The sequence below is a fragment of the Thamnophis sirtalis genome, unplaced genomic scaffold, assembly GCF_051295495.1.
Source record: "Thamnophis sirtalis isolate CommonGarterSnake01/CBP01778 unplaced genomic scaffold, rThaSir2_p1.2 scaffold_7, whole genome shotgun sequence".
NCBI lineage: Eukaryota > Metazoa > Chordata > Lepidosauria > Squamata > Natricidae > Thamnophis > Thamnophis sirtalis.
The window spans coordinates 43,648,653-43,674,737 of record NW_028261387.1 but is presented as its reverse complement, the minus strand read 5'-3'; the positions used below and the strand labels follow the sequence as shown (position 1 = coordinate 43,674,737).

The following is a 26,085-nucleotide window of genomic DNA, read 5'->3' as shown; positions in this document are numbered from 1 at the left end:
TATACATCGGTGGATAATATTATGTAGGTGGTTTTGGGGTAAAAAATCTGGACCTAATAGTAAATTTGTGCATGATTTACAACATGTGGACCAAAATTCATAACTCCCAGTTATCTAACAAACAGCTAAAAAGGAAAGGAAAAAAATGGGATAATTAACTCAATTAATTTTTCTAAAATTTAAGAAGTTTGGTGTTACCTGGATAGGGGTTTTTTTTTTTGCAACTCCATTCTATACTGGTTCATAAAATAAAGCTTTTGTGTGCAGTATCCAGATCTGCCTGTTGATGCATGTCAAAGTTCTACCAGGAAAAAAAAGAAGATAATGTCTGGCCATCAATAATCTAGCAGTTAGATAAAGTCATTACCTATAGCTAAGGGTGATTAATTATGAAATAAAAAAATAAAAAAATGTTAATATGTGGAGTCAATTAGGGATCTGAAATTCATGTTTAGGACAGCTTTAAAAAAAAAACAAGCAAAAGCTGCACAATGTCATAAATGGAGTATCATCAAAGTTAAATGTGTTATATGTTCTACTTGCACTTATCAACATTGATAGCCTTTTCCTAAAACTCCAATTTTTTTCTGATTAGGAATTTAGGAAATAATCAGGATGTTTGCATTAGAAAAAAAGCCATTTAGGCTTGGGACATTTTATAAAATTTGTTGACTTCTAACGTTTAAACAACTGTGTAACAGTACATTACCACTGCAAAAAAATTAATTCAGTATTGGAGAAATATTACAAGTCATCCTGAAAAGTATTTATTTCTAAGTGAAATGCCTAGAATATCAAGCAGTCTAATGGACGCAAAAGAAACATGATCTTGCTGGAAGATCTAAAAAGGAATAAATAATGCAGAAAACTAGGAGAATTATGATGAAGTAAAGAATAATGTTTGAGTTCGTTTTGCATGTTCTCCTACTGGATTTTACAATATTATATAAATTGTAGTTAATGTGGGAACTTAGCTCATTAGGAGAATGGCGCTGGTGGAGAGCAACCATTTTTCAATGGAAAAGATGGCAGTGTATGAAACTGTGCATGAGTTCCTTAATTTAACACCATCAATTTCCAGCAAAAATCTCTTTCATAAAAGTTCCACTGACCAGTTATTTGAGGATTATCAGAATAATGTAACCATTTTATCAGCATTTTATCCATACTACACTTTATTGCTAATATTATTAAATTCCACTTAATTGAAAAAAAAATGAAGTCAAAATTCAGTACAAAACAGAATGATTCATCTTTTCAAACTATTTTTTTCTGCTTTATTCAACATTTATCAGATTTCTCTTTTGATTTAATGGCAATAGGTCAAGGTCATCAAATTTTAATTAAGATAAATTTCTGTTTCAGCTTGTGGGTTGTTGGTTTTTTTTGTCTGATAAACATTTTATATTTAGCTCAAGAGCTCTTATATAGTTTGACAGTTGCAATCTTTTCAATCACTGTTCCATAGGAGGACCATAAGGCAGAGCATCCCCTGCTGGATTACTCCTTTCTGAAAATCACTGAGCAATTGGCAAATGGGAAAACAATAACATCTTTCAATCAGATCATTCTATGACCATATTAAACCAAGCAAATGCTGGTTAAGGATCCATACACTACAGTGGGTTGAACCTCTATACACAAAAGGATTCTATGACATGTATATTATTGTACTCATATGATTTATCTGCACTGAACCTAGTTCATATTTGCTTTCTTGGAAAATTCTTATTCAAAATTATCTTCATATTAAAAGAAGGGAATACATCAACACACACATAGGCTTCTGTGTCACATTTAATGTACACTCACATTTCTTGCTCATGCACACTGCTCTATTCATTTCAATGGGTGAAATAGATCTATGCCATCAACTGAATGAAAACATGAACTACAGTCTCTGAATTAGATTGGCTTTTGGGAGCATTCTGTTGGTATATAAATGCTCCCAGATTCATGGAGATTAAATATGTTCACAAAACCATTCATAAAGAAAGTCCATGTATGATACATGATATGGTAAATAAATAAGTAAATAAATGGCAATGGGGCATTTTCTGGGGTTCACTTTAGAAGGTCCTCTTCCTTTATTTGAATGAAATATTATTATGTAAGAGCTAGGCATAATTTCAATTTCCTTTTGCCAGGTCTCCTTGTTTGTTGGACTCTATTATAATGTGATCATTGGATGGAGCATCTTCTACTTTTTCAAATCCTTCCAGTATCCTTTACCTTGGAGCGAATGTCCTATTTTTAAAAATGGCTCAGTGGCAAGTGAGTAGCCAGTTTTTGCAACTCTTGTGTATAGGGGAAAGAAGATGAGGCAAATTTCCATTCTAATTGTCTACTTTTTATTAGAATAATAAAAGCCATAAAGATAATTGTTGAAATAGTACTTAATGTTGCTTCCTATTTAAACCCACTAAGAAGTGTAGGATGCACTCACCTTTTTTCTTCCTTCTGTGAGAAGCACAAAGTATTCATTTGCCTGTATCTGAAAGGAATAATGTTGCTCTCTTTTTCTGTTATGTTAAGAGTGTAGCATAGCACAGTCTTCCATTCCAACAAAAAGACAATAGCTCAGGTCTCTTTCATCCTGCTAGAATAAAAGAATGTATTAGTGGGTAAGAAATAGTTTTGCCCAAAGGATGCAACTGAGACACTTTGGAAGTTAATGGAGCATTTAATAGACTTTGAGCATCTCCCAGCATATAGATGAATCTTTTATAGTGAGTATAAATCACACCATTTATTTAATCTTTAATTTTGGATAGTAACATTCTCCCCACGTCCATTTCTGAAAAAGACCTCTAGGCATATTTCCTGATGTGTCCTATGGATTGGTTCTAAATAAATTCTACCTCACTTAGCTACACCTGAGGCATGTCACTGTCAAATGCCAACTCAAAGATCTGTAGGAAATCTATTCAATCCAAGTTCTTATCTTTTGCAGTCATAGAACCGGAATGTGACAAAAGCTCTGCAACCACTTTTTTCTGGTATCGTGATGCCCTGGACATTTCCAGCTCCATTTCAGAGAGTGGTGGACTTAACTGGAGAATGACCTTATGCCTGCTGACAGCTTGGTTCATTGTAGGCTTAGCTATGATCAAAGGAATCCAATCCTCAGGAAAAGTAAGTATAATGGATGATGGGTTGAAACAGAGAATAATGGGACATTTAGAATTGATTGATAACCCTTCTTTTAAGTCTATAAATCAGTAGTCACTACTACACATCCAAAGTGTTCAAGTGAATGCTGAAAACATGCAGATTTTGTCTAAACACTTGCGAAGTATAGGTATGCCATGTTCTATGGTTTTGTGCTTTTTGGTAGTTATTTAAAAGACAAGCATGTGATCAGGTCCATGGCTGTTATATATTTATAGATAGATAGATAGACAGAGAGAGAGAGACAGAGACAGATAGAGATTCATCTTGTAACATATATATTACAAAATGAATGAACAAATGTATTGTAATCATTTTTATGGTCTATGGCTTCTTCACCAATGTTTACTGGTGAATGTATAACTATGTCCTTGTTGATTTTTTTGGCAATGCATGGAAGTGGTTGCCATCATCTTCTTCCAAAATGTTTTTCAGTTTCTCAGTCTAGTGGACTGCCCTTCTGGAAATCATAGTTCTGTTTACAAGGAGGTTAGGAATATCCAGAAGATATTTTTTCTTGTCTCATCAAATTGAAAGTCCCAACATTTTTATAGAAAAGTATGACACAGTAAAAAAAATACTAATTAGTTTTGATGCCTGTTGATGCTACTGCTGATTTACATCAACATCCTCTTCCTCACTTAGGTGATGTATTTCAGTTCTCTCTTTCCATATGTGGTATTGATCTGCTTCCTGATCCGGGGTTTGCTTTTGAGAGGGGCAGTAGATGGGATTCTACATATGTTCACTCCTAAGGTAAAGACTTTTTGAAAATACCTTGACATTATTGTTAGTTCCTAGCAACTGTTCAGACAGGTGCCAGCAGTTTCTTGGCAAGATTTCAGAAGTGGTTTGCTTTCACCTCTTTCCAAGATCTGAGATTCACCCAGTTGACTTTGTGCCTAACTATTAAGGTGGGTCTCCAGGTTTTCTCATTCTACATTCACCCTGAGTGGTAGTTTAGGCTGAGGGAGAAGAGCTTTCAGGGGGTCATTAAGTATACTTGACTTACAAAAGTTTGCTTAGTGACCATTCAAAGTGACTGGAAAAAGTGACATGACCATTTTTCACAGTTATGACTATTGCAGCATCCCCATAGTCACATGATCAAAATTTGGATGCTGAGCAATTCATTCATATTTATGATGTTTGCAATGTCCCAAGGTCACTTGATAACCTTTTGTGATCTTCTGACAATGTCAACAGGGAAATCAGATTCAGTTAACAAACCTGCTACTATCTTAATGATTGCAGTGATTCAACTACAATCATTAACAACTGCGGCAAGAAAGCTCATGAAGTGGGGCAAAATTCACTTAACAACTATCTCACTTAGCAACACAAATTTTGGGCTCAATTGTGGTTGTAAGTCAAGGACTACCTGTAATTAAAACTTAACGGAGGTTTTCTGTCACTAGTTTTAATTCTGCCTTAAGACACCCGCCCCCCCCTTTTGGGGGGGGGTCAGATATGTAGAAATAATAATTCAGTTGTTGGATATTATCCCAGAATGTTAGCATCTTCCTTATGGAAATTTCTGCATCATTGGGTGACCTTTTTTATATCGCTTGGGGATGTTTTCAAAAATGATTTGGAATGTCTGGATTGTCAGACAGATGCCATCTGCAACTCCCAAAACATATCATCTTTATCTGGAACTATGTGCTAGCTGTGGAGAGCAGCTGCATGATCTTGGCAGTTTTGAGAAAGGACGAACTAGGTGTTAAGTTTGCACTGCTGAGTGAAATTTTGAAATTGAGCACCTTTGGCAAATTGAATCTGAAGTCAATTTTCCTACATTATCTTTCACTTATTCACTACAGTACTCTTTGTATAACCCTTATTTTTAGTTTAGTTCTGATAGCACTAACATTTAGCACTAGCACTTAGACTTATATACCACTTTACAGTGCTTTACAGCCCCCTCTAAGTGGTTTACAGAGTCAGCCTATTGCCCCCAACAATCTGGGTCCTTATTTTACCCACCTCGGAAGGATGGAATGCTGAGTCAACCTTGAGCCTGGTGAGATTTGAACTACCAAATTGCAGGCCGCCAACAGTCAGCAGAAGTACCTTGCAGTACTGCACTCTAACCACTGCGCCACCGTGGCTCTGGAGCACAGTGATGCTGCTCCATTGACAAATTTATTTTATAGTTTGTAATTTGATGGCTACTTAGAGTTAAATAGTGTTCCAATGAGTAATACTGAACAAACAGCAAAATTATAATCCATCAAGTAAAAATCATATAAAAACTAACTATGTTTTATGACTTTAAGCTGCCCGGAGAATATAATTTATTGGCCAATATTAATATATAAACACTCCAAACAAATAATTTCCCGATTTAAATAGATCTTTAAAATGCCCCAACTTTTTGGGATTTGCCCATTATCATCCATAATTCCATTGGCAGAGGAGAAATTTATTGCACACTTGCCAGCATAAATACAAAAAGTATACCTACAATATTTCTCCTTGTTTATAAGTTGTGATACTGTAGGCATTTCCCTTCTCACTAACAAAGATACAGGGATGACTTAACCTTTCTGTCTGTCTCTCTTTTTTGCAGCTTGATAAAATGTTGGATCTCCAAGTATGGCGAGAAGCTGCCACTCAGGTCTTCTTTGCCCTTGGTCTTGGTTTTGGTGGAGTTATTGCCTTTTCCAGTTACAACAAGCAAGATAATAACTGCCACTTTGACGCAGCCCTTGTCTCCTTTATCAATTTCTTCACTTCCATCTTGGCCACATTGGTTGTTTTTGCTGTGCTGGGCTTCAAAGCCAATGTCATGAATGAAAAGTGTGTGGTTGAGTAAGTACCTCCTTCCTTCTCTGTCCAGGTGCTTTAGGCACATATAGTTATCATTTCTGAGATGCAGCTTTATGCTGATTTGCAATTTCAATCATCTGTCATTCTCCTCCAAGTGGATTGCTGTCTCGACTTTACAGCAAATAGAGATCTTTTCATTATATAGTTTCTGAAGAAATTGCTAGGAGTAATAAAACTAATTCTTGTAAAGGTAAAATTTCCCCTCGCACATATGTGCTAGTCGTTCCCAATATTGCCCATTTCTAAGCTGAAGAGCCAGCAATGGCCAAAGACATCTCCATGGTCATGTGGCTAGCATGACTAAATGCCAAATGCGCATGGAATGCTGTTATCTTCCCATCAAAGGTGGTTCCTATTTTTCTACTTGCATTTTTACATGCTTTCGAACTGCTAGGTTGGCAGAAGTTGGTAACAGGAGCTCACTCTGTTACGCGGCACTAGGGATTCAAACCGCCAGACTGCCAGCATCTTAGCTACTGAGCCATCGCATCTTCACTGAGCCACCTTTAATTCTTGTACGTCAGCCTAAAAATGATGGCTTATTTTGCTGACAGTAGGTGGATTCATTGTATGTTGAAACCTGCAGAATGTCTCTGTAAGTACATCTTTTTTTTCTGTTGTAGAAATGCTGAGAAGATCCTGGGTTATCTGAACACAGATATCCTCAGCCATGCCCTGATACCACCCCAAGTGAACTTCTCCCATCTCACAGCCAAGGATTACACTGAAATGTATGCTGTGATAAAGACAGTGAAGAAGGATCAATTTGAGAATCTGGGGTTGGATCCTTGCCTTCTGGAAGACGAGCTTAACAAGGTATGTTTAAAGACTGGCATTTTGGGACATCTTAATTCCTTTGAAAAGAAAGAGATGAACTACAAGACAAAGGACACATTATAATTCTTCCGAAACAATCTCTCTTCTGGAATGAAGACATGATCAAATATTGCCCAAATGTCAAGTCCCTTATATAAATTGACTGTAGATATTGGATTGGTTTGTAAATACTGATAAGTTCTTAATATGGTTTGTTGTTGACATGGTCAACACTTTGTCCTACAAGAGACTGAGGACTAGGTTAGATGCGGCCACATCCAGTTCCTCCACAGATAATCAACCAATGCAGTCTCAGTACTATATCCAGATTTAACCCTAACTGAAAGAGTACTAGATTAATCTGCTTCCTGTAGGCTTTCTGAAACTGTAATCTTATCACCTGTCCATTTCGTTAGGGGGCGGGGGTATCAATTGGCACAAATTCATTCCAAATAACTGGGCAGTCCATGCATTGATCGCCTCAGCTGGACTTGCACAGCCAGAGACCAACTTGGACCTCATCTGAGGAATTTATCTAGCAGATGTCTAGAACATTCCTCATAGTGGCCTCTGATTCCAAGCAGTGACTAAAGTTTCAGATGTATAGGATCCAGAGGCATCTTTGTAAAGAAAGGTGATATAATCCTCTTCAAAATCCTTTTGTTTTGAAGTAATTATTTATAATTATGAAATTATAGGCAAGGAATCTTGGAGATGCCAAAGAAAATCAGATGCTGATTTGATGCTCTTGAAAATTATTGGTTGGATACAGGGGATGGGTGTCAAACCCGCGATGTCACATTGTCATGTGATGTATTGCGACTCCCCCCCTTTGCTAAACCAAGAGTGGGTGTGGCCAGCACATGATGCATCCAGCATGTGGGCTGAAAGTTTGACACTCCTATATGGGGTATAGCTGAGCGAAGATCCTCTAGCTGGTTTATCATAGAGACATGATACATAGATCCAGAAGATTGGCTCAGACATCTTTTGTTTTTGTTGTTAATGTATTTATTGTAGCAGAATTACAATAGGAAATGCCTCTGTCCACAATTTTGTCACTGGTTTTAATGTTCTGAGGTTTCTGAAATCTATTGCTAGTTAGCACTCATTTCAAGGGTACTGAGTGGAAACATCTATGATAAGAAAATCCCATTGGATGTCAAACCTGATGTGAAAGAAAGTTCATGAATTTTTTTCACTGTGAAGTAGTTTTTGTCAATGTGTTGGCCATAATTTGTTGAAATGGTGGGTTTCCTTTCTCCACAGCTATTGAAAGAAAGAGATTCAGAACTTATGGACCATGAATGAATAAACGTGCTTGGGTCATTTGAAGTTACTGAGGTTGGGAAAACTTGAGGAATAAATACTCATCCCATCATATCTATGATATACATGCAATATAAAGCCAGAGTTTATTTTATCTCTTGCAGAGCATGTATATATAGAAAGCAGCAGATGCTTGTGCAGTCCTCAGTACATGCATGCTTTTGCCTCTACTTATCCACATAGGAAATTCCCCTCATTGGACCAGAGGGTAATATGTAATTGGCTGTTTGGCTCTGAAAGCTTGTAGTTTTGCAGACAGAAATCTATTGACAAGCATATACACACACATACACCACATCTGCTTTTATAAAACTCTTTCTGTTGTCAAGAATAACATAAGCATCTTCTTTTGGCTGTGTACAGTCAGTGCAGGGAACTGGCCTCGCATTCATAGCTTTCACAGAAGCAATGACCCACTTCCCAGCTTCTCCTTTCTGGTCAGTGATGTTCTTCCTGATGCTGATAAACCTGGGTTTGGGGAGCATGATTGGGACCATGGCTGGCATCACCACACCCATCATTGACATGTTCAAAGTGCGCAAAGAAGCATTAACAGGTAAGGTAACCTTCTCAGGGAAATGCAAAGAGAAAACTGCAGTGTAATAGGGCAGTTGTAAAACCTTTGGTTTCAAGAGATATATTTGAGCCAAGGTGGCGCAGTGGTTAGAATGCAGCACTGCAGGCTATTTCAGCTGACTGCTAGCTGCAGTTTGGCAGTTCAAATCTCACTGGCTCAAGGTTGACTCTGTAAACCACTTAGAGAGGGCTGTAAAAGCACTATGAAAGCGCTATTGCTATTAGAGCTGATCAGTCTCGGTCAGAGGTGGGTTGCTCCTGCTTTGGCCCACTTGGGCTGAACTGGTAGTGGAATTCAGGCCTGGGTCACAGAACCGGCAGTGACCCACACCTGCCACACCCCCAAACCAGTTCCCTTGGCGCTGCTGGGCCGCCACCATTTTGGTTTTTAGTGATTGCGCATGTGCAATTCTCTGTAAATTGTTCTGCGCCTGCAGAACAATGGGCCAATACTTAATGGGCCCATTAAGCCACAGGTATCCTTTCTCTTCCTCCAATGTCCTAATTCAGAACCTTAATCAGGAAGCAGGAATAGCCTTTTCCTTTCAGCATCTGGGAAGTTAATCTTATAATCATGATCATAATAGCTAATCATTTTGATCATTTTCCTAATAGCTATTAAGTATTGCTTTACAGAACAGTTTGTGGTGAGTAGGTCTGAGTGGTGTTTGGAAAGTGGTTTTGTGACTACATCATATTTTATGTATTGTTACTTGGAAGTAAATATTCCTGGTTTCAGTGAAATGTAGTGTGATAAAATAATATATGTAATTTCAGTCCAAATGTAGCATATAAATGGGAGGGTTCTCTATGGGCTAAACTTGACCTTGAGTTCACCCAATCTGCACATTCTTAACTGGAGCCATCTCTAATCCATAAATGTTGTGATATGTGGCATCTTTGCTGATTTGCTCAGGTAAAATTAAAGCATTTTCTCTGCAATACATCATACCATTAAGTCAAGTTTCTCCCAGACTTATAGCAAAATTTGTTTTACCTTTCTCTAAAGATAATTTATCCTGTTTGTCTCATGATACTTTGCAAGCTTTTGCATGTTTACTTGGAAGCAATTCCTATGGAAATAATCCCTATTTTCTGCAACGGCTACTTACTCTCAGGGAAGCATGCACACTGGAATCATGTTTTTAAACACAGGAGGATTAAATGCTACGCTCTATCCTGCCTTTAGTTAGCTTCCCTGTAGGGATGAAGAGGGACTGCTTAGCATAAGAGCATAGTGCTTACTGTACAAAGAAGTTCAGCTGGATCCTGCATTTAGTCTTTTACACTCATTTGCCTGTTTGCCACTGAATGCACATGCCAATTCTGTCATGCCTAAACATGCGATAGAAGTGCATTTATTTATTCCACAGTATGGACTATATTCATGATTTGTGAATTTCTATTCAGGACTTTTTATTTTGTGAATTGTTTTTTTTAGGCAGTAGAATTATATCCATAGGATACACATAACAAAATATGTTAACAAGACCAACATAACAGCCCTTGCATCCAAGAGCAAATTATGTGTGTTAACAATTGTCATCTGCTCCTTACAGTTGGCTGTTGCATTTTTGCTTTCCTGGTGGGTCTGATCTTTGTGCAACGCTCAGGCAACTATTTCGTCACCATGTTTGATGATTATTCTGCAACGCTGCCACTCACTCTCGTGGTAATCCTGGAGAACATTACTGTGGCTTGGATTTACGGTACCAAGAAGTAAGAGTTCTTTCAAAAGAAATCAGTGGAACTGATGTTCTTATATTTCTTCCTTCTTTTGCTTCTAAAACCACTTTTTATATAATGGCCTTACCTGATCACAAAATCTTCAGATTTCTTGATTCTTCTTTAGATTTCTAATGCCAGCAAAGTTTTTTGATTTCTGGATTTCTCCATCCAGTGTGAAATAAGAAGACAGAAATCTGGCATTTGTGCTTCACCTGTTCACTTTCTTCCTTCTCCCTTTTTAGATTCATGCAGGAATTAACAGAAATGCTGGGTTTCCGGCCTTCCAGCTACTATTTTTATACATGGAAGTATATTTCACCCATCTGTATGGCTGGCTTGATGACGGCCAGTATAATTCAGCTAGCAGTCAATCCACCAGGTTATAGTGCCTGGATAAGAGAAGAGGTGAGTCTGCCTAAATTATACGTCAACATTTTCAAATCCATAAATTGCGCATCAGCATGAAACCAATCCATTTCATTTGCATAGGCTGCTGCATATCAGTTGATCATAAACAGTGTGGCAATATGTAATTAAGCCACTGAATCCTCAGCGCAGATGAAATTACGTAAATACTAGATCAGGGCCCATATACATTAAGCCAAAAGAACCCTTGTTCTGACAACAGAATGGCGATTGAACATTAGAGATCCAAAGAACTGTGATATTTTCTTCCCCCTTCATGTAATCCTTCAAGTTAGCACCATTTTTATATAACCCAGTTTCATACGCTTTAAAATAAGGTAGTCCAGAATTATGTTTTGGCAGGGCACTACGAAGACTCTGACTGAAAAATGATTTTAGCATTTATTCCTTTGGCAGGAAATTCCTAGATTATGAAACTGGTCCTAGATTATGGAAGCTACTTTTTTCATATCACTTTTCAAACAAAAGTGACTTGGTTGAGTTGGGTGGCTACAGTAATGAAATAAATCGTCACTAGTCAACATTAGGGAAGGATTGTACATATATTAGTGAGAGAATAAAGGTAAGGTAAAGGAGTCCCTACGGCTTTTACTTTGCAGTCATAGCCGACTTTAGACTACTAGAATTGTATTTTTATATACTTGGAGGTGTAAGCTGCCTAAAATGAATAGGAAGCAGACAAATTGTTGACACAGAAAAGGAAGAACTTACCTATATGAAATGAAGAGAAAGGAATATTGTTTACTGGTAGCAGTTTAATTCCTGTAAACATCTCCTTTCAAAATGTGTTCCTTCTCTAAAAGGTGATGGATGAGGAATGGTTTTATGCTTGCCTTAGTTCCAAAGAACTACTAAGGTAATTATTATATGCATAATACCAATAATATATGCCGAATTATTTTTCCCCTTTCCTTCCAGGCAACGGAGAAGTTTCTCTATTACCCCAAATGGGCAATGGGCATACTTGTGTCTCTGATCATCTTGGCCACCCTTCCTCTGCCTGTCATCTTTGTCCTCCGCCAATTCCATCTGCTGTCAGATGGTTCTAATGCTTTGTCAGTCACATACAAAAAGGGGCGTATGATGAAGGACATATCCAACTTAGAAGACAATGATGAGACCCGTTTCATCTTGAGCAAAGTTCCCAGTGAAACCCCTTCTCCAATGCCTGCACATCGCTCTTACCTGGGCCCTGGGAGCACGTCCCCAATGGAAATGAGTAATGTTGCCAATGGACGCTACAGCAGTGGGTACCTCATGGATACCACTCCTGAATCTGAACTGTGACCATCAACCAGTAGCCTTCCCCTACTTCCTGGGTGAAAGAGAAGATAGTCCTGAAGGAGGACAACTGTTCTTTTTTTAAAAAAAAGCTTCCCATCATGCATAGCAACCAGAGGTAGATGATATCAAGTGTAAAAGGTTGAGAAGGAAAGTTGCTTTCCTTCTGGTGCTCTTCAAATGAAATACCATAATTTTCCTCAGTGAATAAGAGGACATTGCAATAAATCTTATGGGCAAAAGGGAAATTTTAGCTAATTGGTATTGAAAAACATAGATAACCTGTTTCAAGAAATCTAAGATTGGGGGAGAGAGATGGAATAAGGAAACAGCCAAAGCAAAAACAAGAAGCAGCTGGTTCCCTGACTCTCTCTTTCTCTTTCTCCATCCCTTACTTTTAGTTAGGAGAAGAAGCTTTTGTCCCATTTGCTAAATAACGACCACTATTCATAGCACAAGATTTTAAAAGCCCTATATGTATTCTACCAGGACCATATCCAAGTTGCACAATCTTAGTGAAGAGTTCTTACAATTCTTCAATAAGATACATTTTGTGTACAAAACACATTAGAATGCTTGTTGTTGCATTATGTGAGATTGGTGATGTTATTGCTGAAGGTGGATAAAAAAAAACCCTGAAAGGTGTTTGTTTCAGTGAAGCTGGCCGTGGTATGCATGCTGCTGAAACTCACAGTGTTCCTCTATCACAAATTCAGGTTTGTGCCACGTGTGTCAGTCAGAACCAAGACGTAGTTCTATCAATGTAGTTTTCTAGAATTCCTGATGTCATTCGTGACATTATTCACAGAACTCTAATTAAATGCTGACATTAATTTTTTTATGAAATATAGGGCATAGTAAGAACTATTTTAGTAGCAGCTCTTTTCTACAATAGAGATCAGTAGCTCTCCAGGCTGTTAGATTTCATTGGCATCAGCTAGGAAGGCTAATGATAAGGAATGCAGGGAACTGCAGTGCAACAACATCTGAAGGGCTTCAGGTTCTCTACTCCTGTTACGTGGGCACACACTAAATACATGGAAGCATCTTCCTATATTATAATTTGGAAAGGAATGACAAGCACATTAAAAACATTGATAGCACATTTCCTTCAACATAGCACATGTGAATTATGTCCCCCAGCCAGGATTAGTATGGTGGGATTATCAAACTTTCTAAACAATGTTTTATATTTTATACCTAAGATAATTTAAACATTTTCTTCAAACTGTTACCTCTGTTTTCTTTAACTGCAGTGAGAAAAATAACTGCACATATATCAATCATGTATCAGATATTGATGGAATTGATAAGATCGCTAAAGTAAAGAGTTCTTGCCTCCCACTTAGTCACATTCAGTTAGTGATTCAAGCAATGCTAATTTTTAAAACCAATTTTAAAACATTCTCCTCCTCCAAAATTTTACAATTTATATGTGATAGTTTAACCATTATAAGTCTTTACAAAGTTGTTCAGGTGAACCATATAATTAATGAACATTTTAAACATATCCACCTGGATCCTCCTTCCTCCTTTCCTTTTCCTTTTCTCCTTCTCTAGTTTTGAAATGTAAATATTCCCCTGATTGCAACATGTGGACTGAAGTCTGATTTTTTAAAGTAGAAAATAATACATATTGGGAGGAGCTCTAAATTATTTGCAGAAGATGCTTCAAGAGTTCATGTGCAGAGAGTTGACAAGAGAGTTAACAAGATGCCTGCAATTATGGTATAAAAGATTTATAGAGGCCACTTTAAATGTGATTATTGGGATTGGTCTCTATGGCCAGTTGTTTATTAATTTCTGAGACTAATGTTATGCACAATTCTCTAGGAGTAAACAAAAACAACAAAAAAGAAAAATATTACGTTTTGAACATTATTGAGTGACTGAATCTGCTGGAGTATTAATCACCAATAATACCTTTAAAGTTGTGTCTGGGGCATTATGAAAAATTAAATAGGTAATTAGTCAGTGATAGTACTTATGATATTTTCAGAGTGTTGTTCCCTGATACCATCAGTTAAGGCTGATTTTTATCCTGCTTTGAATATACAACATATTTTAACTTTACAAGTCTTTTCTAAGTGGTGGAATAGAGAAATAAGGTTTGAATTTGTGTTCAGCATAAATCAGCAATTAAACAGAAGCCAAGATCTGGTGTCCTAACTCCACCTCATTCTATTCATTGGGCTTCTGGAGCACAATGTGGCCCAACACTGAACAGTATATCACAATGCATTAAATTAATGTCAGGAACTCCAATTATCCAGGATATACACTCATTATGCAATAGTGAAAAACAACTAGTTTATTCCTATAGAGGCAATGAAGTGTCAGTGGGAAAATGTCAAGATGTCAAGAAAATGATGAAGAATGTCCTACTTTCCAGAGACTTAGCATTTTTACAGTAAGAGCCTTTCTAGAATGTTTCCTCATGATTTGGTTTGCCTGTACCGCTGCATTTAAAGAGGTCACAATTTTTTAATTCATTTCAGCAGACAATGGATTCTCTTTTTGTTCTTGGGGTTCAGATTTGACTTCAGACTACTCAGGTAACCTGGAGGATTATGCATAATTATACTTCAATTTCTCCTTTTCCACATGATATTATTTAAGTAAGCCTGCAATATATTACAATCTGAATAGACAATGGAGGTAGCTCATATTTCAGTCCGTTTCTGGCTTTTTTTAGTCCAGTCATAAAGTATCACATTACTTTATTTTATCTGAGTCCTGTAAAAGCAAATATTTTGCAAAAAGAAAAAGAAAAGAAGCCATTTTCTGTGATAGGTCTACATGTTTCCTAGTCAGGAACAAATCTTTTGGATACGAGTCAATATAATTCCACTGGAATCAATTAAATTAAATGATGGCTATTGGAAATCTGGTCCAGCTGCTACAGATGACAGGATTACAGAATTAGGATAGAGTTCAAAAATAAGAGCCTTTGAGATCAGGTGACCATTAAGTCTGATCAATGCTCAGTATCGGCATTCTGGCTAGGGCTGATAGGAATTGGAGTTTACAAATATCTGAAGATTTTTTATATATATATATATAGGAAACCTCGTACCTCAGCACCAGCAGTAATCTGCTATGAAGTCTCTCTTTTTGCAGGTCACGTGTTGGTCCCAAGCAAGCAGCTTACTCTGTCAATGGGTCTTTTCTAATTGTTAATCTTTCTTTTCCTTTTTTAAAATCAATCTGTTCATTTAGATCCTATATACAGAAGAGAAAAGGCACATTAATGCATCATCTGAAGTTGTAATCTCTTGAGCATTTCTTTAGGTAAACCACTTGCTCAAAGAAACAAATGGGTACCAGTGTATGGCATTGTTTTTCCATTTTCATTACAAGGTTGGTCAATTTCCAATTTCCCTTCACTCTTTTCTCGTCATTTATGCAGATATATCACAACAGGCTAAGAATATGAATCAAACAGTATGCAGAAGCACTTGCAATCATTTTTAAGACTATAGGACTACTTTTCACTCCACCCACTGGAGTTAAATACTCATCCAGATATTACTATGTTAACATTTCCCTATGTAATTCTATATTCTAAAACACAAAAATTTGAAACAACCTGATTCAAAGCAGCTAATGATCAGGAGGATAAGAATTATGGCAGTTTCTGTTTTTAACTATCATATACCCTGAATTGGTAGTTATGACAATTGTACAAAAAGGCAGGTTTTGCATGCTTTGAAAAAAAATGGAAAGAAGTGCCCACAAAGTAGAAAAAGCTTGTATTCTATTTCTTAACCCCGCTCCCTAACTTTTTAAGGCTTCTATATAAATTTAAAGAGCAGCATCTTTCTCCAGGTTTGTACAGAGAGTTGGAAAAGCTGGACTGCTTCAAAAAATAATAGTAACTATACTTGTCTGATTTCGAGCACTTGCATCCTTTTTTTTTCAAAGCATAAACAGTTTTATAGACACTAGAAATAAGTCTTATATAGATCAGTGAAGTTTATTTTCAGACTACAAAAAATTACAGTTGACTTCAAGGTGATTAAGATAGAGTAATTGTCACTGCTGGAATCAATTAATTAGAAGCAATGCTGCAGTTAAAGAAGGTTCAGAGTGGACTTTCTCTTAGAAACATCTTTTGTGATGACTGCTATTTTAGAAATTAAGGATATTAGTTGGTTAAGATGTGAAAGACAATCAAGGGTGGCCTTGTAGTTTTCATTAAGCCTTCTTACTTTTTCTTCATTATACTATAGACACTGGCAGTTCTAGGACAAAGGTTCTTTTCAGAATAGTGTTATAATTATTGGTTTCAGCAGATTTTTGTTTCCTGTTCTTTGATTCCTCTTCTGACTTCTCTGTATGTCTTTGACAAGACTATAAGCAGAGATCATATGAGCTTGTGATGGAAGCAATTAAATGGACTGCTTTCTTTTTTTATAAAGATATTATGTTTTAAGGTGAAGGAGATACCACTTGATTTTTTTATGAGTCATTAAAAAAAAAGAATGAATCCAATAGGGATAAAAAAAAATTCTGCTAGAAGACTCAATTCCCTTTTTATTTATCTTTTGATAGTCCCACCCGCACCCCCACCCTCTGGACTCCATTAAGGGGAAAAAAATATCACCCAGCCCCTGTTGTCTAGAGATCATGCAAAATGTGAAAAGGCAATCACTGAAGAAGCTAATTGCTGAATACAGAGTTTCCCCTTCCTCTCCATATTGTCCTCTCCTGAAGACTTCTTCTTTTGCATGGAAGGAAATTGTCAGAGATTCCCAGAATTCTTGATTTGCTCTCTGCACCTTGGGACATGTTTGAAGGGCCATTGGGTTGACTGGAGCTAATTTCATGCAAAGCCCCTCTATTGGCTTCTCAAGGAGAAGCCAGTCTAGGTAAAGTGTTTCCACAATGGATCCATAGCATTTCCTTCGTTCTTGTTTGTGGTGTATGATTAGTGGCAGTGGGAAGACAAAGGAACGTATATTGGTTGTTTGTACATAATATATATATATATATATATAAAGAGAGAAGACAATAATCTATAGATTCTATTTCCATTGTATATTTATTCTGTAAATGTTGGTGTAAATTCTGTTAAATGAGAAACATATTCCAAAGTGATCAGTGAACTATTTTCATTCTCAGTGCTGTACAGATATATTTTATTGTATATTTGATATATTTATAATTTTTTAGTGTCTGATTAGTGACTACATCCTGCTGAGCTGCCCATGGGGTGGGAGGGTGGGGTGGAGCACAAAAGGGCACTCCTGTCATTATTTCTGTGAAAATATGTAACAGTATTTCATTGTGGCATTTTGCTAAGCAGCAACTGGGGTATGATGGGAATAAGTGTTAGATGCCTTGAGCAATTGATCCATCGAGTCTCTCTGTGTTAAGACTCATATCTGCTGTTGTGCTTATCTTTGTTCTACTAGAGTTAGTTTTCTTCCTATAATATAATCTGTTTCAAGGCCATTCTGTTGCTTTTGTATGGATATTCTATGACTGTGGACTTGGACCAAGATAAAATGTCTGGCTTATTCTGACAGGAATATTACTGAAGCACTGCATTAATCTGTGGCCTGTGTTCAGCTATATTGCCAATAGAATGAGCCCAAAATATGGTCATGTACTGTATGCTGCTAAACTAAAACATAGAAAAGGATAATGGCGGGAGGGGATATCATCTTCTGTCAGTGTAGAATAATGTAGGGCCTGTTGCTTAACAGATGTAGGAACATATACCCAATCTTTGTAAAACAAATAGTCAATAGAAGTTAATGGATATGCAATATTCCTGCTCACTTGATGGAATGACCCTTTCCAGCTTGGTGCCTTCTGTATTTATCAGAGTTAAATTGCTGTAATCTCAACTAACATTAAATTAACCAACCTTAAAGCTGGAAATAATGGAAAGTGAGATTTAACTCAAATAGAGGGCTCCAGGTAGGAAAGGCAGACTATTTTCTTCCATTTATCACTGGGCTACCCCTTAGCTAAACCTTATTTAGCCACTTGGGATAGGCAAAAAAAAACCCTATAGCACAAACTACAGCTTTTGTAAATACAAGCATCTAGAAGAGAAATGCAACATGCAACCTATCTGGAACACGTCTGATAATATTCATGTTTCTTTCTAAAGAATGAGCCCAGCAATCTAAGAAAATGCTTTTAATGCTAATACTCCTACTGATTTTATGTGCTTCCAGAAGAAGTAGGAGACCATGAGAAGATTGAAATGGCAGGCAACTTCATATAGGTTCTCCATAAGATTCCAGGAATGAAGTAAGGTCTTTGCAATTTAAAAGCCTTGTCTGAAACAATATGCTATACAGTACATCTCCTATATCTTGGTCCAAAATCAAATCTTATTAAATTTCAACCATATAACTATTGTCTTGGAAACAAGTTGTGGCCTCTAAATTTTGGAGGCTTCCACTTTGATCAGCCTTTCCAGCATTGGAATGATGTAGTTCTTTTATCAAAAATACCCGATGGGCAACATGCGGATATTGTAAACCACCCAGAAAGTGCTGTAAAGCACTATGGGGAAGTATATAAGTCTAAGTGCTATTGCTATCTGGGAGCATGAGTTGCCTGAACATATTCATGCTTAAGGTCAAAATGAATCCTATAACTATTCCTGGCTCACCTATGACATTATAAACTGAGCCCAACTTTCTGCCATCATGAGTTGATCCTTCTAGTCAATGAATCAATGTTCCCAAGATACACCTTGTTTTAGGTTCTAAAAAAGACTTATAAAGCAAACAATGAATGAATAATGTGATAAATCCCAGTGCGATGATATGTGGTTAGATTATTATGAGAAAAATTGCATTATTATGATAGAAATACAGTAAGGAGGCGGTTGCAATATTATCTGTCTGATTCTATGCAGATAGGCATGCTTAGTTACCATATATGGCCATGGGATGGCAGCATAGAAACTTTTCCTTGCCGTCTAAATTTTGTTGATCACATATGGTAATCCTAAATGTGCGTCAGATTATTCTGTAAAACAAAAATATAGTAGGATTATTTTATAGTAAAGTCAGCAACATTGAACACTAATGGCAGCCTCTTGAAATAAGCTCAGCTTCCTTCTGACAGTACCATTTAGAGGAGATGTGAGTGCAGCTGCTAGATTTGTAAACCACCATACTGAATGCTGAGTTACTTTAAGATGGTTAGTATTTTCAGACCCATATGTTATCAGTCTGAAATTTCAACATCAGAACTGAGGCTGGTGCTTATCAGTTCTACAGTAATTCTATTCTGGATGGGGGTTTTTTAACCAGCTGATCATTTGTCTCTTTGCCTCAGTGTTCTAATATTCCAGTCAGCCTCATTGACTGTAATCTTTACATTATGTACTGCTTTCAAATTATTGAAATATTCTGCAGTTTTTACAAAACATCTAGCAAGAAAAAATATTCAACAATACAGCAGGAAGTCAAATAGTGAATCTACATTCTTAATGCATAATCTTCCCAAACACCTCAGGTGGCTTTAAGAAGAATATTTTTAACCTATCAAATTTTACTAGGTATTCTTTTTATAGTATTGAATGTTAGGCTTTTTAAAGTCCTACTTGGTTCTATAGGCACCTGCAAATGGTGCCTATCATAAGCCTGTAGTAATATTTATTTAACTCTCTATGGTATGATTTCTTGGCTCCCACCAAGGAATTTCCATCAACCTACTATAGTCCATACCATAGCCCTGTGTCATAGAGTATATAGACTATATCATAGAGTATATTAGTAATAGAGAATTAAGGGAGGGGACCCTTTTTTTTAAAGGAAGTTTCACATATGTCATCTTAATTTATGATCAGAAAACTGCAATATTATTGAAACTGCTGTCAGAAGAAACTTTGATTGCCTGAATCTATTGATGTCATCAAAACATCTTCAGGACAGAACTACTATACATTGATTCTACAGTAATCCAGAAAGATGGAGAAGAATTAAATGCTATATTAGTCTATCACATGGGGAAAGAGTCAGGATGAAGATAGTGTAGATTTAAGTTTATCTTGCAGTACTGGATCAACCCGGACTTGCATCTTGAATCCATGCTGAGAAGGCTGCACGTGAAACGAGGATGCTGAAGTTGAGGAAGGAGGCTGCTGGATTTTCTGAATTGCCTGCATAGAAAAAAACAACAACTAGAAAACATATGGCTCCTGAAACTGGATGGGGGTGGGGGTGAGTGGGAAGCACAATTTGTAGTGACTTATCTCATATACACCATAGTCAGTGTAAGTACTATCCCAAGCACTCTGTGTCAGCAGGAGAATTCTGTTGTATGGGAGAAATAATGTAACAACTCATAGCAGCCTGCAATTAAAATAGTTTCTTCTTTACCTTGCATTGTCTTCTGGGCTCTTTTTTTTTGGTCCCTTCCTTCCTTGTTTCAAAAGGCTTAGGAACAATAATCCCAGGTTCTTGATAAAGAGCTATAGTGGGGAGTACCATGAATGTTTCCATGGTGTGCTACTTCTAACCAAGTTATAAATTAAACTTGGTTACCCACTCATCAAACCAATCTCAGGAAGCCCGTTTGCCTCCACATTATACTATCCACTTTGGCTGACATGAATGTTCCTGACTCTGAAGAATGTCTTCAAGAATGTCTAAAGAAGCCTTTCCCATCCAAGTGCATTTCCAGGGTGGCAGGGAACCACGGAGGGCATTTGGGTGTATACATTTGCCTAACCAATGGACCTCTATGTTAGTAGAAAATCATTTCCCCCTCCCACATCAGAAGGACGATACTACACATTCACCTTCCTTCATAAGTGGCATCTGAGAGGTTGGGGACAGATCCTACCAGGGGTAGATGGCACACTCTACACAAACCTTGACAACATCTGGCCACACATGTCCCATGTGCCTACTCCTGGTCCAGTGGTGGGTTTCCATTTTTTTTTACTATCGGTTTGCTCGTGCACTCGCACTTGCATGACGCTTCTGTGGAGGTGGGGGGAGCCCCTCGCTGCCACCACTATTGGTTTGCCCGATCTGGGCTGAACCAGCAGAAACCCACCAGTGTCCTGGTCCCCTCTGGATAGTGTATTACTGTCTCAAACAGAAAGCATGATTTTTTCTGAGTGCCTCACATAGGTAGTTGCCTAAAATAAAGTTGTATAGGCTCAGACTGCATAGCCTGGAAAATGTGATACTACTCTGAGACTTAAATAACCACAAGATGTCTCTCTGCTCCCAGGATGTTGATCAAAACTCCAACAAAGCTTCTTGATTTTATTCCTTTCTAATTGCAGTTTTGTGACTGGAGTAAAGAGTGCAAAAGACCATGTATTTTGTAACAGAAGAGAAGCAAATCTCCAAGATATTCCAATGTTCTGCTGAAGAGTTTTAAGACAATTAACAACAAAGCAACAATTAGCAACAAATATGATTAGGAGGCTGGCGGCTAAAATAAATGAACAATGACTGCAGGTATTGGATATATCTGGTCTAGTGAAAAGAAGACATGATAACTGTTCCAATATTTGAGGGGCTGCCACAAAGAAGATGGATCAATCTATTCTCCAAAGCACCTGAAGGTAGGACAAGAAGCAATAGATGGAGACTAATCAGGAAGAGAAGCAACCTAGAACTAAGAAGATATTTCCTGACAGAACAATTAACCAGTGGAATGGCTTGTCTTCAGAAATTGTGGGTTCTCTATCACTGGAATTTTTAAGAAGAGATTGGACATCCATTTGTCCATAATAGTATAGGGCCTCTCGCTTGAGCAGGGGGTTGGACTAGAAGATCTCCAAGGTCCCTTGAAACCCTGTTATTTGTTAATAAATAACTTCAGGAATTACCAAGTCTGTTGTTCAACAGCAATTGAAATAACTTTCTCTGGCCTTGTTGGGAAATGCTACTTGGAAAAGAAGGGAACTATTGTCATAGTAAAGACAGATGACACGAAAAATACCTATAATGATTTGAACTATTAAGTTACAGAACAAAATGATCTATTTATGAGTCTACTGAATTAATGTTTCTATCAATTATCACCCTTGTTCTTCTCAGGGGTAATCCTGCATATTTCCCTTTTGGTATTTTTCATCCCTTATTTGCCAAGTGGTAATCAACATTTTGTAACTAATGTATGCAATTTTCATTGGGTTAATTTTTCCCTAAGGCATTTTTTTTACCCATACAAACAGAAAATAAATTTTTTTGTACTGGGGTACCTTACATTTGTGCACAGAATTTGCATTGATAGGATTCTAGTTGATAGGCTGTTTAATAATCACTTATCTCCTCTACAACTGAAGGGAACCTCAAAGGTTTTTAGGAATTATATCTGTGGCTGTTACTGTTGTTTTTCAGCATCTGCTGCTTAAGGCAGTTATATTGATTTGTTGATCAGGAGGGCTGGCCCTGGCTACCAACATTTTGCTTTGATTGAAATGTTTCCTAATCAGCAGCTTAACATGTTTGTCTGCTGTTCTGCTTTCCGGGGCCTACCTCAGAAAACAAGAGAGGCAGATGTGTTGTTCTAGAATTTTTAATCTTTGTCAAGCTAGAGAGATGCACAATCTGACTTGTGTAAGAAAGAGGATGCACCTGTGAGATTTCAGGAAAAGATTATGGCTTTTTTATGGAGCTGCTAATTAATAGAGGTGACTTGCATCATCATGGACCCTCCTAATAACCTTTTCCTGTTCAAATCAAAATTGAGATGCAGTTCCACAAGATAACAATCTAAAGCCCAGGGACTTCAGTTTCACACGCTGCTAAAGTACCCAAAGTCCTCTCATGCTGAGACTCTTCCAAACAATCTCCTTTATGACACAAAATAAACTAATGGGAGACAGGTGGGCAGATAAACAATTGTAACAAATATTTACTGCTAGGCAAAGCATTATATCGGAGTCAATTAAAAGAGGGAGAAAAAGAAACAAAGGGGAGAGACTGTAAGAACCTACAAGATTGTTGATGATTCTCTTGGCCTCCCATAGTGCTATGTTCCTGCCTAATTTGAGACAAAAAGGCTCTGAATTCTACTCTATCCAGATCAGTGTTTCCCAGACTTGGCAACTGTAAGATATGTAGACTTCAACTTCCAGAGTATTCCAGCCAGTGGAACGCCCCATGGTAGGTTGGAGAAATCTGAAAGCTGAAGTCCACAGATCTTAAAGTTGCCAAGTTTGAGAAACACTGGTCTAGTTTAAGATACAATTCTGGATGCAGGTCATCCAATTCAGAGTTTTCAATTTACCTACATATTGTCAACTATGGCACACTTGCTTCAGTGTTTCTCAGCTTTGGCAAGTTTAAAATGCTTAGGTTTAAATTTAAGATTACCAAGATTGAGAAACACTGCCATATTGTATCACTTTTTACTCAAACCAGATAAATTACTGAGTACTTGGGTCTCTCTTAACACCAAGAATCTTTGGGTTATCTCAAATCATGCACTTATATGTCCAGAACAAATATTGTTGTGATTGGGACTATAGGTTGATTAGATGAAAGCTTTTTAATGTACAGACAGTACCATAAACTGTATCTGCCAAAGGTCTTAGTTTGACCAGTGAAGTTCCAGCTTAGAGCAGATCAAACAGCAGCAATAATCAACAATCTAGAAAAATTGCCATTCTTTTAGAGAGTAACACACTGTGGAACTTTTTATTTAGTCCATGTTAATGCCTTGTCTTCTGTAACCCAAGAGGAAAGATATAACAATACCTCTTTTGCAGAGTGAACCTGAGGTCCTAGCCCACATGTTCATTCAATGTCCTTTCTACAGCAGCCTCTGCCCTACCTTCATATTGTCTTTCCACCTGCTGTGTTCTTTGTCTTTTTATTGTTTACCTAACATTTCCAGGATGGTTGCAACAATTAATGCAGTTGCTATTGCTTTAAGCAAGGAAACATTATCCTACATTGTAGTATTTCATAAATAAACATTTTCTTATGCTTTCTATATTGTTTTATGTTTTCTCTTGTTACATTTCACTGGTCACAGGCTGAAATAAAGTTACATATTCACATATACTATGTCTGGTAGCAATGTGGAAATAAATAAATAAAATACATATATATCTTCTAGTGTAGTGGTTTTAGTACTTTACTCATAAAGAAGGGTTTGGTATTTATTAGTATTCCACCAGTATCTATAGGGTTTTGCAGTTTGATCCATTTTTTTCTATTAATCATGTCAACACCTAAGTCTTGCAATCTTCTTAAAAAGTTTTTATAAAACATGGTCACCGACCATAATAAAGACCAGTATCTCAACCCCAGCTAATGGGAATTCTGAGATAGTAGAGGCAGAGCATTTTCCACATTTGCAAAGGAAGAAAGGGAGATTTTAGTAAGATCAGTAAAGGAGAATGTAGCTTGCTGTGATTCGTAAGTTTGTAATTGAAAGTAAGAAACATCCTTATGGTACACTATATAGCACATTTATGATGGATTTGACACCCAGGAGTAAAACATACACTGTACCTATGGGAGATCCCTGGTTTATTTCCCATCACTTCCAGATGAGATGTGAAATACCTGAATTCAATAGGCTAGATGAATAGGAGAATAATAAAATGAAGGGTTCAAAATAATCTTGAAGATATTCTAGGCCAACCTAGGCCCCAAGTATCCAGCCTTTGTTTGGGTAGGCCCACAAAGAACAGCCCACCTCTCTTGATTTGTACAATACCTCTTACACTCAGACCATTTTTCCTAATGTGCATCCAAAACCTGCCTCCTTCAACTTAAACCCACTGGATTCGCCCTCTGACCTTGTGCATAAAGTAACTTCCTCCTTGCCATAAGCATTGATTGTCTGCAATTCACTCTTTGTGTAACATGATGGAGTATTCCGTCTGGGGCAGGAATACTAACAAGTCAAAAAGAAACGAAATGCAAGAAATCAGTAGCAATAAGGAATCATAGCCGTTGCCAGGCAACGCAGGCAGCGATTGGCTGGATGGAGCAAAAGTATGGACTCACTTCTTCCCTAAATCCACCTCGGGTTCTTTGTCGCTATTGGTATAAAACTAACGCGCTTCTTCTCCTGAAACGACTCTAAGGTTTCAGATTTCTCATTTCCTGCATTCGATCGTGGGAGGATTAGGATCTCCTTTGGAGCTAAGGGCATTTGTACTACTCGGCGAGAAAGGGTGTTTGATTTGATTTTGATTGATTGATTGATTTGATTGGGTTTGTATGCCGCCCTATTCCCGAGAGACTCAGGGCGGCCCCCACCCCCGTTTCCCCCACTCCTTTGCGAGATAAAATGCAAAAGGAAACACGCAGCGAGCCTGGTCCACAATCGTTCTTATGCCCCGATCGTGCAAAGGCAGAAAAACATCTTGCCAGCTCCCGCTCGGCTTGGAAAACGGGCTGGGCTGGGCAGGGCCGGGCGCACACGAGCCCGTGTATCCGGGCAACGGGCAAGCGCAAAGCCATTCGGAGGAAAACCGCCGGGGCTACCAAATCCGCGCCGCCCTGCAGCGAGCGCCCTCTCTGGGCTGCAAGAGAAACGCTTCTGTTTGGCTTTGCGCTTCCTATGGCTTTTCGGCTTCGGCTTTGCCGTCCGGACGGCGCCGGCAACAGGCTGCTTTGTGGCAAAGAAGAGCCACGAGGGCGCCCGTGCCCGCAACACACGCGCGCGCACACACACACTTACCCTCGCCCTCTCTCTCTCTCTCTCTCTCCTCCCGCCTTTTCTCGCGCAGCAACTTGTGGATTGCGCTGAGCTGCCCCTCACGGCCAGCCCTTCCCTCGACAGCCCCTCCCAGCCCTGGAGGAGGGGAAAGCGGCGCCAGCACACGCGAGAGAGCCCAAGTCGCCCGAGCAGTGCGCTCCTTCCACTCCCTCTTCTTCGCCCTCCCACAGTTTGAAAATGAGACAGCGCCAAGCGGGCTCGGGTTGCTCCCGCTTTCTCGCCAGCGCACCTGACGCCCGACGAGCC

The 26,085-nt window shown here is 38.1% G+C and overlaps 1 protein-coding gene and 1 long non-coding RNA gene across 6 annotated transcripts in view; one reads left to right on the top strand and one right to left on the bottom strand.

Annotated features, from left to right (window-relative positions):
- The window catches only part of SLC6A17 (solute carrier family 6 member 17), a 35,047-nt gene extending 21,989 nt beyond the window's left edge, over nt 1–13,058 (top strand). For both annotated transcript variants that reach the window (XM_014056013.2, XM_014056012.2), the window contains 9 exons: nt 2,148–2,274; nt 2,954–3,135; nt 3,817–3,927; nt 5,744–5,985; nt 6,627–6,819; nt 8,512–8,704; nt 10,284–10,443; nt 10,695–10,857; nt 11,797–13,058. In XM_014056013.2, coding sequence (XP_013911488.2) covers nt 2,148–2,274; nt 2,954–3,135; nt 3,817–3,927; nt 5,744–5,985; nt 6,627–6,819; nt 8,512–8,704; nt 10,284–10,443; nt 10,695–10,857; nt 11,797–12,165 — 1,740 coding nt within the window. In that variant the 3' untranslated portion in view covers nt 12,166–13,058. The remainder of the gene's footprint in view (nt 1–2,147; nt 2,275–2,953; nt 3,136–3,816; nt 3,928–5,743; nt 5,986–6,626; nt 6,820–8,511; nt 8,705–10,283; nt 10,444–10,694; nt 10,858–11,796) is intronic.
- Nucleotides 7–25,886, bottom strand: LOC106540766 (uncharacterized). 4 transcript variants are annotated; one of them, XR_015697292.1, is made up of 7 exons: nt 25,801–25,886; nt 20,192–20,293; nt 19,061–19,155; nt 15,236–15,381; nt 10,538–10,841; nt 2,447–2,599; nt 7–301 (listed from the first exon to the last, which is right to left on the bottom strand). It is a non-coding gene; the product is annotated as an uncharacterized LOC106540766 (long non-coding RNA). The 4 variants fall into 4 exon arrangements; XR_015697290.1 differs by lacking the exon at nt 25,801–25,886 and having other exon boundaries at nt 20,192–21,038; XR_015697289.1 differs by lacking the exons at nt 20,192–20,293; nt 25,801–25,886 and having other exon boundaries at nt 19,061–20,082.
- Between the last annotated feature and the right edge of the window lie 199 nt (nt 25,887–26,085).